Source organism: Silurus aristotelis, assembly GCF_946808225.1.
Source record: "Silurus aristotelis genome assembly, chromosome: 16".
NCBI lineage: Eukaryota > Metazoa > Chordata > Actinopteri > Siluriformes > Siluridae > Silurus > Silurus aristotelis.
In genome coordinates this window covers 2,449,536-2,462,385 of record NC_139589.1, presented here as the reverse complement: position 1 = coordinate 2,462,385, position 12,850 = coordinate 2,449,536, and the positions used below count along the sequence as shown (strand labels likewise).

The following is a 12,850-nucleotide window of genomic DNA, read 5'->3' as shown; positions in this document are numbered from 1 at the left end:
CAATGCGATTTCAAAAGTACATACATTCTTCAATCAAGTAGAAGTGCAAATGCTTGTGTTTTCAAAGACCTAATTATTACTGCCTGTTTGTAGTGTCATGCTGGTAACTAAACCTCACATCATATTAATATATTAATACAAACACATTTCAAATGTTCTTTAATGAATGTATTCAGGCTGAAGATCCACCATATAGAACACAAGCAGAGAGACGATGATGGTGATCAGGACTGTATCTGTTCTCAGTCATGTTTACATCACTGACTCCCTCTTTCATACTCTTGTTGCCAGTGCTGTAATCAGAACAATCCACCATTCAAATCAAAATGAGTACCAAGATGGCCAGTGAAGTTTTAGTTAGTGATGAGATTCTAATCGATGTGTGTGCCTGTATGCTAGATAAAAAAATGTGATAAAACAAAACTAGGTAGTGGATCAGTAGTGAGGGTTTTGGGATACTGATCAGAAGGCTGTACTTTTGGATCTATAATGAATGAACATTCAGTTAAACCCAGATAATAAGGAATTGATTCCCTTTTTCTCTCTAGGTTTTCTTCCTCTTACCGTCTCAGGGAATTTCTCCTTACCGCTGTAGCCAATTAAATGCTCATTAGGGCTAAACTTATAGGCACAAATGAATAAATCTGTATCTCTAAAGCTGCTGATGTCCATAGTTAAAAGCTTGATGTAAATAAAACTGAATTGAGTTTTTAGATCTGGGCTCTTCATACGTTCAGCCCAATTGCTCAATACACCACTTTCTTTCGATTAAAGCATCTCTACTTTAGTCCACCTACAAGGCGACAATACACCCAAATATTTGTGGACACCTGAACTTTCCACCCATTTTCCATTTCATTTCAAGTTGAAGAGGTCAGGATTTGGTGCAAGGCCACTCGAATTCCTCCACTACAACCTTGACATCACAAAAAAACGTGTCTTCATGGAGCATGTTTGAGGTTCGGATGAATTTTCAAGTCAAGGGAATGTGTAATGAGCGTTATACATTTTGCTTTGATTTTGGTTGGGCACAGTTTAGTGAGGAACCACACGTGGGAGGTGGAAGCTCGATGGTTAAGATGTTGCTCTTCATGTGTGCTTGAGCAAGGCCTATGTGTTGCTCTTGATCTCTGTGTAGATTTATATGTTTTAACATACATTTAGAATTTTGTATAAAAGCTGTTTTGTCCTTTATATATAAGAGCTAAATAATGCATCTTGTTGATGGAGAAGTATAGAGAATAAATTGCATTGCGTATTTGTGGAGATAGATTTAGCGTATGACAGAGTGCCAAGAGAGGAGTTGTGGTATTGTATGAGGAAGTCTGGTGTGTCAGAGAAGTATGTGAGGGTGGTGCAGGACATGTATAAGGACAGTGTGACAGCAGTGAAGTGTGCAGTAGGAAAGACAGACTGGTTCAGGGTGAAGGTTGGACTGCATCAAGGATCGGCCCTGAGCTCTTTCCTGTTTGCAGTGGTGATGGACAGGTTGACGGACGAGGTCAGACAGGAGTCTCCCTGGACAATGATGTTTGCAGATGATATTGTGATTATTTGTGAGAGTAGTGAGCAGGTTGAGAAGAGCCTGGAGAGGTGGAGATATGCTCTGGAGAGAAGGGGAATGAGAGTCAGTAGGAGTAAGACAGTACATGTGTGTGAATGAGAGGGAGGGCAGTGGAGGGGTGCGGTTACAGGGAGAAGAGGTGGAGAAGGTGGAGGAGTTCAGGTGCCTGGGGTCAATAGTGCAAATTAATGGAGAGTGTGTTAGGGAAGTGAAGTGAAGAGAAGAGTGCAGGCAGGGTGGAGTGGGTGAAGAAGAGTGATAGCAGGAGTGATTTGTGATAGAAGAGTATCTGTGAGAGTGAAAGGGAAAGTTTATAGGACTGTGGTGAGACCTGAGATGTTGTATGGATTAGAGACTGTGGCATTGAGTAAAAGACAGGAGGGGGAGCTGGAGGTAGCAGAGCTGAAGATGCTGAGGTTTTTGTTGGGAGTGACGACGATGGACAGGATTCGAAATGAGTTTATTAGCGGGACAGCCCATGTAGGATGTTTTGGTGACAAGGTGAGTTAGGCGAGATTGAGATTGTTTGGACATGTGCAGAGGAGGGACATGAGTTATATTGGTAGGAGAATGCTGAGGATGGAGCCACCAGGATAGAGGAAAAGAGGAAGGCCAAGGAGGAGGTTTATGGATGTGATGAGGGAAGATATGCAGGTAGTTGGTGTGAAAGAGGCAGATGTAGAGGACAGGGTGGTATGGAGACGAATGATCCGCTGTAGCGACCCCTAATGGGAGCAGCCGAAAGAAGAAGAAGAATCTAAATGATGCATGACTGGACCGCCCTTAGATGTCGCTGTTGTGTCTCTTTATATTAAAAAAAAGACAGTGAGTCTGTAGAAACCATTGCCTACGTGCCATAAGACACTGACTGCAAAAACCAGAAAATAACCCGGTTTATTTTTTATTTTTTCAAAATATTTTTTAATTAATTTAATTACGTATTTAATTCTAATATTTATTCATTGTTTATTGCACCCAAATGAGATTTGCCGTAATTGAAACGCCAAAAATAGCAGTACGAGTTTTTGATTGACAGCAAGCGCAGCCAATCAGCGAAGGTAAAAGTACCACATCTCCGCCTACTTTGTCTCAAAATCAACCAATACGCATCGTATTCTCTAAAACAACCCCGCCTACATGGTCTGCATGCGCTTCAAGCTAAGGTCACTCGCATTCGGGAACTGCTCAGCGAGGGAGGAGGCCACATTGTATTACAGAGGAACCAAGGAACCGAGGAATAACTATACAAACTCTAACTTTCCAACATGTCTCTGTCAAACAAGCTCACGTTGGATAAAGTGGACGTTAATGGAAAACGTGTGGTTATGAGGTGAGTGTTTATTAACCGGCTGAATTGAGGCAGGTGACATCTCAGGGTGCTCAGGAAGCCGCCATGTTACAGCGCAGTCTAAAACTCCTGGTTTATTAAAATACACAAACATTGTGTTATTAAGTTGTGAAAATATCTGTGTATTAACTCTTAAATTCTGCATGTCAAAATGTAACCTTGACGTTACTGAGCAAGAAGGAACTACACATAATCAGTCCTGCAGGGCTAAAGATCCATTCAAACCACTGACAGCCTTCAGTTTTCTTCTGAGACTGAAATTTCAAAGTATATTCATGCTCAAATTGTGCATGACGAGGCTGCAAAATGAAGCCATTGCTTCTCAGACCTATTATATAACCATCCATCCATCCATCCATCCATCCATCCATTGCTCATGCATTTGGTATGCAACAGGAATCTTTGGTGAGAAGATCAGAAATGTCTGCCTAACATCCAACACATCCCCTGAGACCTTCAGTGTTTTTCCTGGTAATCAACTAAAACCTTGAGACCTTCTTTAGTGTTTTCCCAGTAATTCGTGGTGGTGATGATGATTATCTGTCTCTCTAACCTTCAACACACCTTGTGGTACCTTCTTAAAAATGTTCCTGATAATCTTTGGTGGTGATTATAAGAGTCTATCTGCCTACCCTTCAACACACACTTCAAGACCTTCAGTGTTTTCCTGATACTCCTTGGTGAAGGTGATGGTGGTGATCTGTCTGTTTAACCCCCAGCAACCCTTTAAGACCTTCTTTAGCATTATACCAATAATCTTTTAATGAAGATGATGATGAAAAGGTCTTGTCTCCTTAACCTCCAGAAGATCCTCATCAATGTGTAAAGACCGTGATGATGATCTCAATCTATCAGCCGAACATCCAACACACCACTCAAGACCTTCTTCAGTGTTTTCTTGATAATCTTTGGTGAAAATGGTGATAATCTTTCTCCTTAACTTCCTGCACACCCCACTTGACCTTCTTCTGAAATCCTTTCCTGCAACACCAAAAAAAATTATCTCAGTGTTTGCGCTAATGATTCCATGATCCTCAGATAAACCAGATTTCAGCTCCTTGTTCAAGAACCAAATCTCTTTTTAACTGGTTCTGTAGCAGAAAGATGGAGAAACATTTCACAGGATGTGGAGGTAAGACGTTTGAGGTACACATGCCATGGTACACGTGGATGTGTGGGTTTGAAGGAAGTCTTTCTGACTCATACAACAAGCAGAGAAACGTTCATTCAGACACGTCGCCTTGGTGCTGTACCTCGTCTGAGTAAATTCCAGAGTTTTAAATGTATTGAAGCAGTGAGTCAGGTCCAAACTCCTTCATAGTAGTGTGTTTGTGTGTGAGAAATCACGATCACTGCCTGATGATGGGTTTTTAGGCCTTTCTTTGGTGGGGGAGAAGGTTGGGAGGTTTACTTGCTTAATCATGGCAGAAAAATGGTGTCAGATCCTGTGTGACTTGTGGTCAGGTTTGCGTTTCTCCCCTCTGTAATATTTTCTTTGCCAAATGGAAAATGGCTTTGAGTTCCTTTGGTGGCCTTTTTTTTGCACAACCACAGGCACTTTGAAAATGGAAAAAAAAAAAAAGAAAGGAAGGAAGGAGTATTGCCTTCACTCTTCGCTATTGCAATACATCAGTCTGTTCATTTCCTCATTTTCAGTACAGGTAATGTGCTATAGTAGACTTAATCTAAAAAATGTGATTTCTTTTGCACAGGGTTGATTTCAATGTGCCCATGAAGGACAAGGCCATCACGAACAACCAGAGGTAATATGCTGTAGAACCTGTATGTTTCTATCTTTTTGCTGCATTTCTTTATGTTAGCATAAGGTTTTTTTCCTTAAATTAATAGTGGTCACACAATCAGTTTTGCAGCATAATCGCCACACATAGTTGATCGCTGGAACCTTCAGCTATTGGCAAAAATCCATCCGATAGTTTTTCCGGCTTTCGGTCCGCTGTCATTAGGAGAGCGGCCTCTAGAGGCGAACGACTGACACCACATGCTATTTGTTTTTACACTGCTGAAATTTATTTATTTATTATTGGTAATTTATTAGTTTATTCATATTTATGTTTAACACTTTTGATGTATTTATTTTTTGTAAAAAAAAAAAGTTGAGCATTAGCTTACATATAGTGTAGGTGTTTTTTTTTTTTTATTTTTTTTATCGGTAATACATTTCAGTATATTTAAAAAAAACCAAAAAAAAACAATCAGTTGATTGGATTATACTTGCCGATAACCAACCTAGCAATTGGTATCTAATCTAAAATCCAGCATTGGTCGACCTCTAATAATTGGTATGATTTCCGTCCTAGGATCAAGGCTGCACTTCCATCCATCCAGCACTGTTTAAACAACGGAGCCAAATCAGTGGTGCTGATGAGCCACTTGGGCCGACCCGATGGCGTCCCCATGCCTGACAAGTACTCTCTGGGACCTGTGGCCGCAGAACTCAAGAACCTCCTGGGAAAGTAAGCGAGCCGTTCCAGTATCCTAGAGATTACAGTAACATTGAAACGTATGATGAGAGAACGTCTGAGCAGAAACGAGTTGATCGCAGTGGTTGCCGTTGCAGAGATGTTAAGTTCCTGAAAGACTGCGTCGGTGCAGAAGTGGAAAAAGCCTGTGCTGATCCTCCCGTGGGTTCCATCCTTCTTCTGGAGAACCTGCGCTTCCACGTGGCCGAAGAGGGCAAGGGCAAAGATGCTGCAGGAAACAAGGTGGGTGTCTCTGAAAACTAATCAGACTATAATTTTATTTATTTTTTTATATATCTAAAATATGTTGAAGGTGGTGTGTCCTCTGGGGGCAGGACATCACTGGGGCAGATTGTGAACATCCTGTATGTTGACTAGAGGTGTACCAATAGTGTATTTTACTGTTAGCGATAGCGAGGTTTGTACTTGCCGATATCTGAACCGAATTGGATACTGAAAAACAAACACTCCATGTAAAGTAGTACTGAGCTTTTTTACAAACAAAAGTACTGAATCTAGAAAAATGTGCTTAACAAAATAAATGACTTTATTAATTAATAAATATAATAATGTAATAAATGCAATATTGCGCTCTCCGTGCCACGCACAGTCTCGCGTTTAAAAATAAACAGCATGTGGTGTCAATGATTCACCTCTAGAGGTCGCTCTTGTAATAACAGCGAACTGAAAGCTGGCAATGGATTTTATGGTATTGATTTTTGCCTAACAGTTTCTAAAATCAAACTGTTGGTGCTGATGAATTGTTCAACCTCTAGTGTTGATGATCTCCCCCAGAGGTGGGTCTTGCTCTACAGTAGCAGCTTGTTAGCAGCAAATGATTGTCTGCGTGTTTCTCTTTTGTCTTTTTTACACACATTACCTTAAACATTGACTGTTGGAAATCAGTCAAGCGATTTAACAAGACATCAACATACGGAATCTCATCACAGCTTAGACGCTAGTTTTCTTTTGAGACGTTTTTGGTGCAAGATCACTCCACTCTTCAAACGTAAAAAAGGGCAGAACAACTTTGTACCAAAAGCTAAACGAACCTTCAACACCATCCACACGCTATTCCATCAAAAGAGCAGGGTCTGACCCGCGGTATATACGCCTCGCCTTTTGACATTTGGAGAAAAGGCCACCGATGTGCCGTGTGTTGCTTTTCTGGTCCATGGAGCCCTGACTGGAATGCACAGTAGGGAAGGGGAGATGGCGAGGAAGGAGGAGAAAACGCAGCTGCCCTCCTGACCTTTCTGAGGTTCCCTCGATGGTACAGTAGAAGTAAAAGATCGAATAACCTTCATGGACGTCGGACCTGCAGTGGAATGCGGGCCAAGCACTTTATATGCACTCCAGTGACCTTTCTTTCAACGGAGTTCAGACGTTATGAACTTTAAAGCCTTATTTAAGGATGTACGTGATGATTTGTGTATAAATCTGTAACCTCTGAAGGTCTCAATATTAAATGTATAGTTTTCTTTACTTTTTTCCCCTTAGTATGGATTTCAAAGTGGGACTCCCTGTCCTGGCTTTTTTTGACTACCACCGCTGTGGTTTAACATGATCTAGAAATATTTTATCTTGTTTAAAGGTGCATGTATACGAGGTGGTATCAGCCTCTTTACAAGAAAATACTTTATTTCTGTCTTTACACACGATCCATATTTTGACTTCAATTTAGCATAAAGCTTAACATGCAGTCAAAAGAGCCTCCTAAGTGTTCTTTAATTATTTCTTTTCTCTAGACCAAAGCATCCCAGGAGGAGATCAACACCTTCAGGGCCTCCCTGTCCAAACTGGGTGACGTCTACATTAACGATGCCTTCGGAACTGCACACAGAGCACACAGGTACACCTCGAAACATCTCTTGCGTTATTTCTTGGAAGAATCTGTGTATCTATGAATATTCATATTTGCTTATATTTCGCAGCTCTATGGTTGGAGTAGATCTGCCTCAGAAAGCTGCAGGCTTCTTGATGAAGAAGGAGCTGGACTACTTTGCGATGGCTTTGGAGAAGCCACAGAGACCATTCCTGGCCATTCTCGGAGGGTGAGGGTTTAAGACACGAGCAGTAGAAAGAGTTAATAATTGTATTCGATTGAACCCTTTTACTTTTTCAGGCTTTTGTGGGTAAGATGCATCTGCTGCTTTGAGACGGACCAATGAAAGTGAATGTCGAGCTATTTTGGCGAAGTGATTTACAGTAATGTAGTAATTACACATGCTTCATGTCGCCTGCTGAACTTGATTAACTCAGGCTCATGAAACTTGGAGTAACGGTTCAGGAATAGATTCCTGAACTGAGAGTGTGAGATGTTTGCTCAGAATCCTCCTTCTCTAATGCATAATGAAGGTTGTGTTGGGTTTAGCTTGTGCTTTGGAATAAGGTCGGAGTCTGAAATTATGCAAGAATCCTTTCCAACTTGGCAAACATGAAACTATAGAACTTTTGACAAACAAGAAGATTTAGACTTTGTCCATGACTTTAAAGCCGCTATGGATAAACTTTTGTGGACCCATGGACATCAGTTTGGCATGCCACATTAGTATTATAATAACTAAAGGTCGTCAGACAGTGGATTTTACAGAAACCCATAGCTAAGTTGGATCGTACTTGCCGATAAACCGATTAATCAACCGATAGTAAAAAAAAATAGATACTGGATTAACAAAAAATAAATAAAAATTTCATGCAAAAATTTGAATATATTAAGGAAAACTATACATGCAATCAAACTGAAAGCAATACACTTCAAATAAAAAACGGTTACAATAAAAGAATTAGTAAAAAAAAAGACGTTAAATGAACAACACGTGGTGTCAGTGATTCACCTCTAGAGGCCAGTCTCGTACTGCATAACACAGCCCAGGAAAAACTATTGGTATGGATTTTTGTCGATAAACGAACGTTCCAGCAATCAGCTTTTTTCTTCTTCTGACTTCTTCCTGGTTACTGGCTTTTCTGAGTAGACCGACTCAGTGATGAGCTAGTCAAACAAAAACTCCTAGACTGCTAATTTCAATTATTCAGGTTTTATTGAATAAAAATCAACGTAATGTATTTGTTTCGATTGCAGGGCCAAAGTCAAAGATAAAATTCAGCTGATCAACAACATGCTGGACAAAGTGGATGAGATGATTATTGGTGGTGGCATGGCCTTCACCTTCCTCAAGGTCCTCAAGAACATGGAGGTAATGCGGACTTTAATGTAAACTGGTTTTTTAGATACCGAGCCGCCTAGATCAGACAAAATCGGAATAATTTATAAAAAAGAAAGAGATTGGAAAGTAAATGTCCAGAAGCTCTTACTTCTGGCAGCAGGTAGTGTGGCTTCACAGCAACCTTATATTGATGAACTTGGACCTAATCGCAAATGTCTCGTTACTGAACCAATAGAATTTGAGATGACTGCTCCGGGAAAGCGCAGGGTTGAATCCTTGTACTTTTGTTAGCAGTGTTGGTGCCACTGCTGTAACTATTGCATGTTTTGCAATTCCTTCCATTTTTTTAAGCAGTCACTGCTGGAGTTCTACCGTTTTGTTAATCTGCAACGGTTCTTCCTTCTGTATTGCGACAGATCGGCACTTCCCTGTTTGACGAGGAAGGCTCCAAAATCGTCAAGGACCTGATGGCCAAAGCAGAGAAGAATGGAGTCAAGATCACCCTTCCTGTCGACTTCATTACTGCAGAGAAGTTTGATGAGAAGGCCACAACAGGAACAGCTTCCGTAGCTGACGGCATTCCAGCAGGATGGATGGTAAGCTGTCTACAGTAAAGGCAGATTCAACCGGTCCTTTGTGGCCAAAATGATCAGTGATTCATTTGGTTTATTTATTTATTTATTTTTTATTGTCCATCAGGGTCTGGACTGTGGGCCTGAGAGCTCCAAGCTTTTTACTGACGCTGTAGGCAGGGCTAAGCAGATCGTATGGAACGGACCCGTTGGCGTGTTTGAGTGGGATAACTTCGCCAAGGGAACCAAGAACCTCATGGATAAGGTTGTGGAGGTGACCAAAAACGGTTGCATCACCATCATTGGTAAGTGTGGTCAAGTACTTTTATAATTTTTTTTAACCGATATATAGATTTATTTATTTCTCTTTTTATTCATGGACACTTACTCAATAATGAACAATAGGTGTCGCTCAGGTACAGGTCTTAATGGTTATCAGTAGACATCGACCGATGGTGAATAATAACCCTTTAAAGTAAGATTCTATTTGTAACGTTTTTAATTAAATAATTTTTATTATAAAATTTTTGTATTTAAATTTCAGTCTTTTTTCAAAACAAACGGCACGTGGCGACAGTGATTTACCTCTAGAGGCCATTCTAATACTTTATAATGCCAGCGGACCTTCCCAGCTCCTAACCCAGACACGACCCGGAAAAACTATCGCGTATGAGTTTTTGCCAAAACCGATGAACCGGTTGACTACTAGTTATCAAAGCAAAGAAGCTTCAGGATCTTTTAAAAGGTCTTTAAAAGCGATGCTTCTCAGATCAGTTTCCTGAATGTTCTCTGTACTGCATCTTACATGTGAAACCTGGAATGAGGGACATGGAAATCTGCAGCAATCTACATCGAGCTGCGAAAGAAAAGTTCTGCGGTGTCTAATTTATTTTTATTTATTAGTTTTGGTCGTGTGCTCATTTCTTGGTACCAAGAAACTTGAACCCATGTCTATATTCTGTATGAACGATGCGTGGATCTGATGAACTCTGGTGCGACATGTATTTAGAAAGTATGATGGTGATTCTTATTGAATCATAGTTAGCGTAGAAGACTACGTCATCACTCCACATGAGGTTCTTTAAGTTATTTGGGTTTTGTCACTGTGATTAATACGGCCTTTCAGGGTCCATTTTTATTTGTTAGACTTAGGAGGTAGCAGCAAACTCGCTGTGAGATGGTCCTCCTGAAGTTTTTGTAGGCCTCTCTCCCAGTACAATGTTGAACCAGCATTGAACCATAAACAAAGAAATCGACATGACTGTTTCACAATGGTCATCTTAATTCCGGTCATATGGGATCGCACAATGTGTCCCAGATATAAAATCGTGTACGATTTAGGTGATAACCTAACCTTCAAATATTGCAACCACAAGGTGGCGCCAGATTCTCCTGTTTACTCTTTTTCTTAAGTATTTCGCAAAGGCTCACAGGCTTGTAGTTTTGACTGTGTGTGTCTAGTCTTGGTGTCCAATCATAAAATTCATAGCCTGATTTCACTTTCTAACATTTTCATATCTTCCTTCAACGTTCAGCAGCTTAATGACTCGGTCTGACGTGAATGTTCTCAGGTGGCGGAGACACGGCGACCTGCTGCGCCAAGTGGGACACCGAGGACAAAGTGAGCCATGTGAGTACAGGAGGTGGAGCGAGTCTGGAGCTTCTGGAGGGTGAGTATTGCTTCACTTATTATTCGAGTTGTAAAATTATGGGAATTTTCAAGACCGGAAACTTTCCTTGGGAATAAACTGTAAATGTACAAAATTGCAGGGTCGCCTATTAAAAACTTAAATGTAGTATGATGAAGATAATTTTGGGTAAAACACCCAGATTTAATGTGATTTCAGCTGAATTTCTACCTGCACATTCATCACTCACATGCACACAGAACACTTACTGCAGGGGGACTGAGGCCACGCCCCCAACATGGACTGTGCATTTCCTCAATCATATAACACACATTTCTTACATCCTGCACACAAAATTATAATAATTCACGTATATTACGTGAATATTACATACATTTATGTTTAAAACTTCTTTGTGCTGTGTGTAAGCTACTGGAAAATTATATTAACAAATGCAAAACCCAGGGCTGTGAACATGAAGGCACTAATAACACGCTAACGCAAATTAATTTTAATGCCACTTTTTTTTTTATTAACGCATTTCTGTTATCAAAGATATGATCAAAGAGGCGAAAGGAAAAGCTTTGACGCAACAATTTATTCACGACATTCTTCCATTACTCAAATATAAAAATAAATACATAAACTCCACCGAAAAAAATTTTTTTAATCAAACATTTGCTTTTACTGATGTCAAGTCAAATCTTTTAGGCTCTAAATATCTCTTCTGCGCAACCCTGCATTTATTTCAATCGAAAATAAATAGTAATATTGTATATCCATGTTTGTATGTGATACAGTTTATTAAAATTACCCCAAATTTCAAATGAATTCCCATAAATTCCTGCTATGTTTTCAACTTGGAATATATCTAAAAATTATTTTATTTAATTTAAAATAATTATTTTATTTTTTTTTTGCCTTGCATGATCTTGCCTTGAGTTTTTTTTTTTTTTTTTTTTTTTTTTTTTATATACACAAAAAAAACGGGTTTCCACAGGGTCCTAAAGCCTAAAATTTCATAATGGAAAATAATTTTTTTTTTAAACAGGTCTTAAATTTTCCGATCTCCATTTGGTTTTTAGTGGTGGTGTAGGTCTTTCTTTCGTTAGTCCAAATGGAATTCGCTCGATTTACAGCTACAAATGACACAAACATGCAACAGCCAATCAGCTTGCAGCGAATCTCTGGATTGTACAACAGATTTTTTTATTTTTTTGCGATGGGAAAGTAGAAGTTTAGCGAGACTTGCTTTAAAGAAATAAATTAAGGCTGTATTTTAGGCCGGTTGCTAACAACGTATTTGTCTTGATCTAGATCTTAAATTTCTTCTTTACTGGTCTTAAAATGTCTTAAATTTGACTTGAAACCAAAAATCAAAACTGGGCAAAATTGAGTGTAAATGGCTTCTTTATTTTGACTCTTTAGTGAATTATTGTAATAAGTAAAGCTTTATCATAGTGAATATGGAAAAATTAAATCACAATTCTGTACTAACATCTGTGTTGTACCTTCCACAGGAAAAGTGCTGCCTGGCGTCGACGCCCTCAGCAGCGTTTAAACATCTGGCACGTGGTTTGCCGCGCGGTGGTCCTCCACCCTGAAGAGGCGCTATACACTCATTCATTTCAATCGTTGTACAGAAGCGGCAAAGACGAATCTCAATATCTCTTCAACGTTCCAGTAAACACACCTGTACTCTGCTTCTGAAACTCTGCTGGGTTTTCTTCTCCTGTTTACGCCACATTAATGTACCACCTCAGCTACACTCGTCACAGCGCCCTCTTCAGATCGGCGTAAGGAAAACGGTGACGCTCATATTAGGATCATGTTCTGACCTGCTGAAATGTGTGTTCGCGTCCTCTTTAAAGATCAACAGTTGCTCGTGTTCCGCTTATAAAGATAAAAAATATGGTGTGCGACATAACCGTAGTTTTTCTTCATCACCGTTTAAAACCCATGTTAAAGACTGTATGTGAAACTGTAGACACTTTATGTTGCACTTCTCGTCCTAGAGCTTGTAAAATAAACAAGATCAGAAGACTCGTGCGGTCTTTTGATGAACTATAAATAAAAGTTTAAAACATGTCT

At 39.8% G+C, this 12,850-nt stretch overlaps 1 protein-coding gene across 2 annotated transcripts; it reads left to right on the top strand.

Moving 5' to 3' along the window:
• Positions 1–2,509: 2,509 nt before the first annotated feature.
• Positions 2,510–12,847, top strand: pgk1 (phosphoglycerate kinase 1). Of its 2 annotated transcripts, none has more exons than XM_083563569.1 (11): positions 2,510–2,894; positions 4,625–4,675; positions 5,231–5,386; positions 5,491–5,635; positions 7,141–7,244; positions 7,327–7,446; positions 8,475–8,589; positions 8,976–9,155; positions 9,259–9,436; positions 10,703–10,801; positions 12,280–12,847. In XM_083563569.1, the coding sequence occupies exons 1-11, from the start codon at positions 2,830–2,832 to the stop codon at positions 12,318–12,320; spliced, it is 1,254 nt and encodes a 417-aa protein (XP_083419695.1). In that variant the 5' UTR covers positions 2,510–2,829; the 3' UTR covers positions 12,321–12,847. The 2 variants fall into 2 exon arrangements, with proteins under 2 accessions (XP_083419695.1, XP_083419694.1); XM_083563568.1 differs by having other exon boundaries at positions 2,714–2,894; positions 10,703–10,887; positions 11,811–12,847.
• The last annotated feature ends 3 nt before the right edge of the window (positions 12,848–12,850 follow it).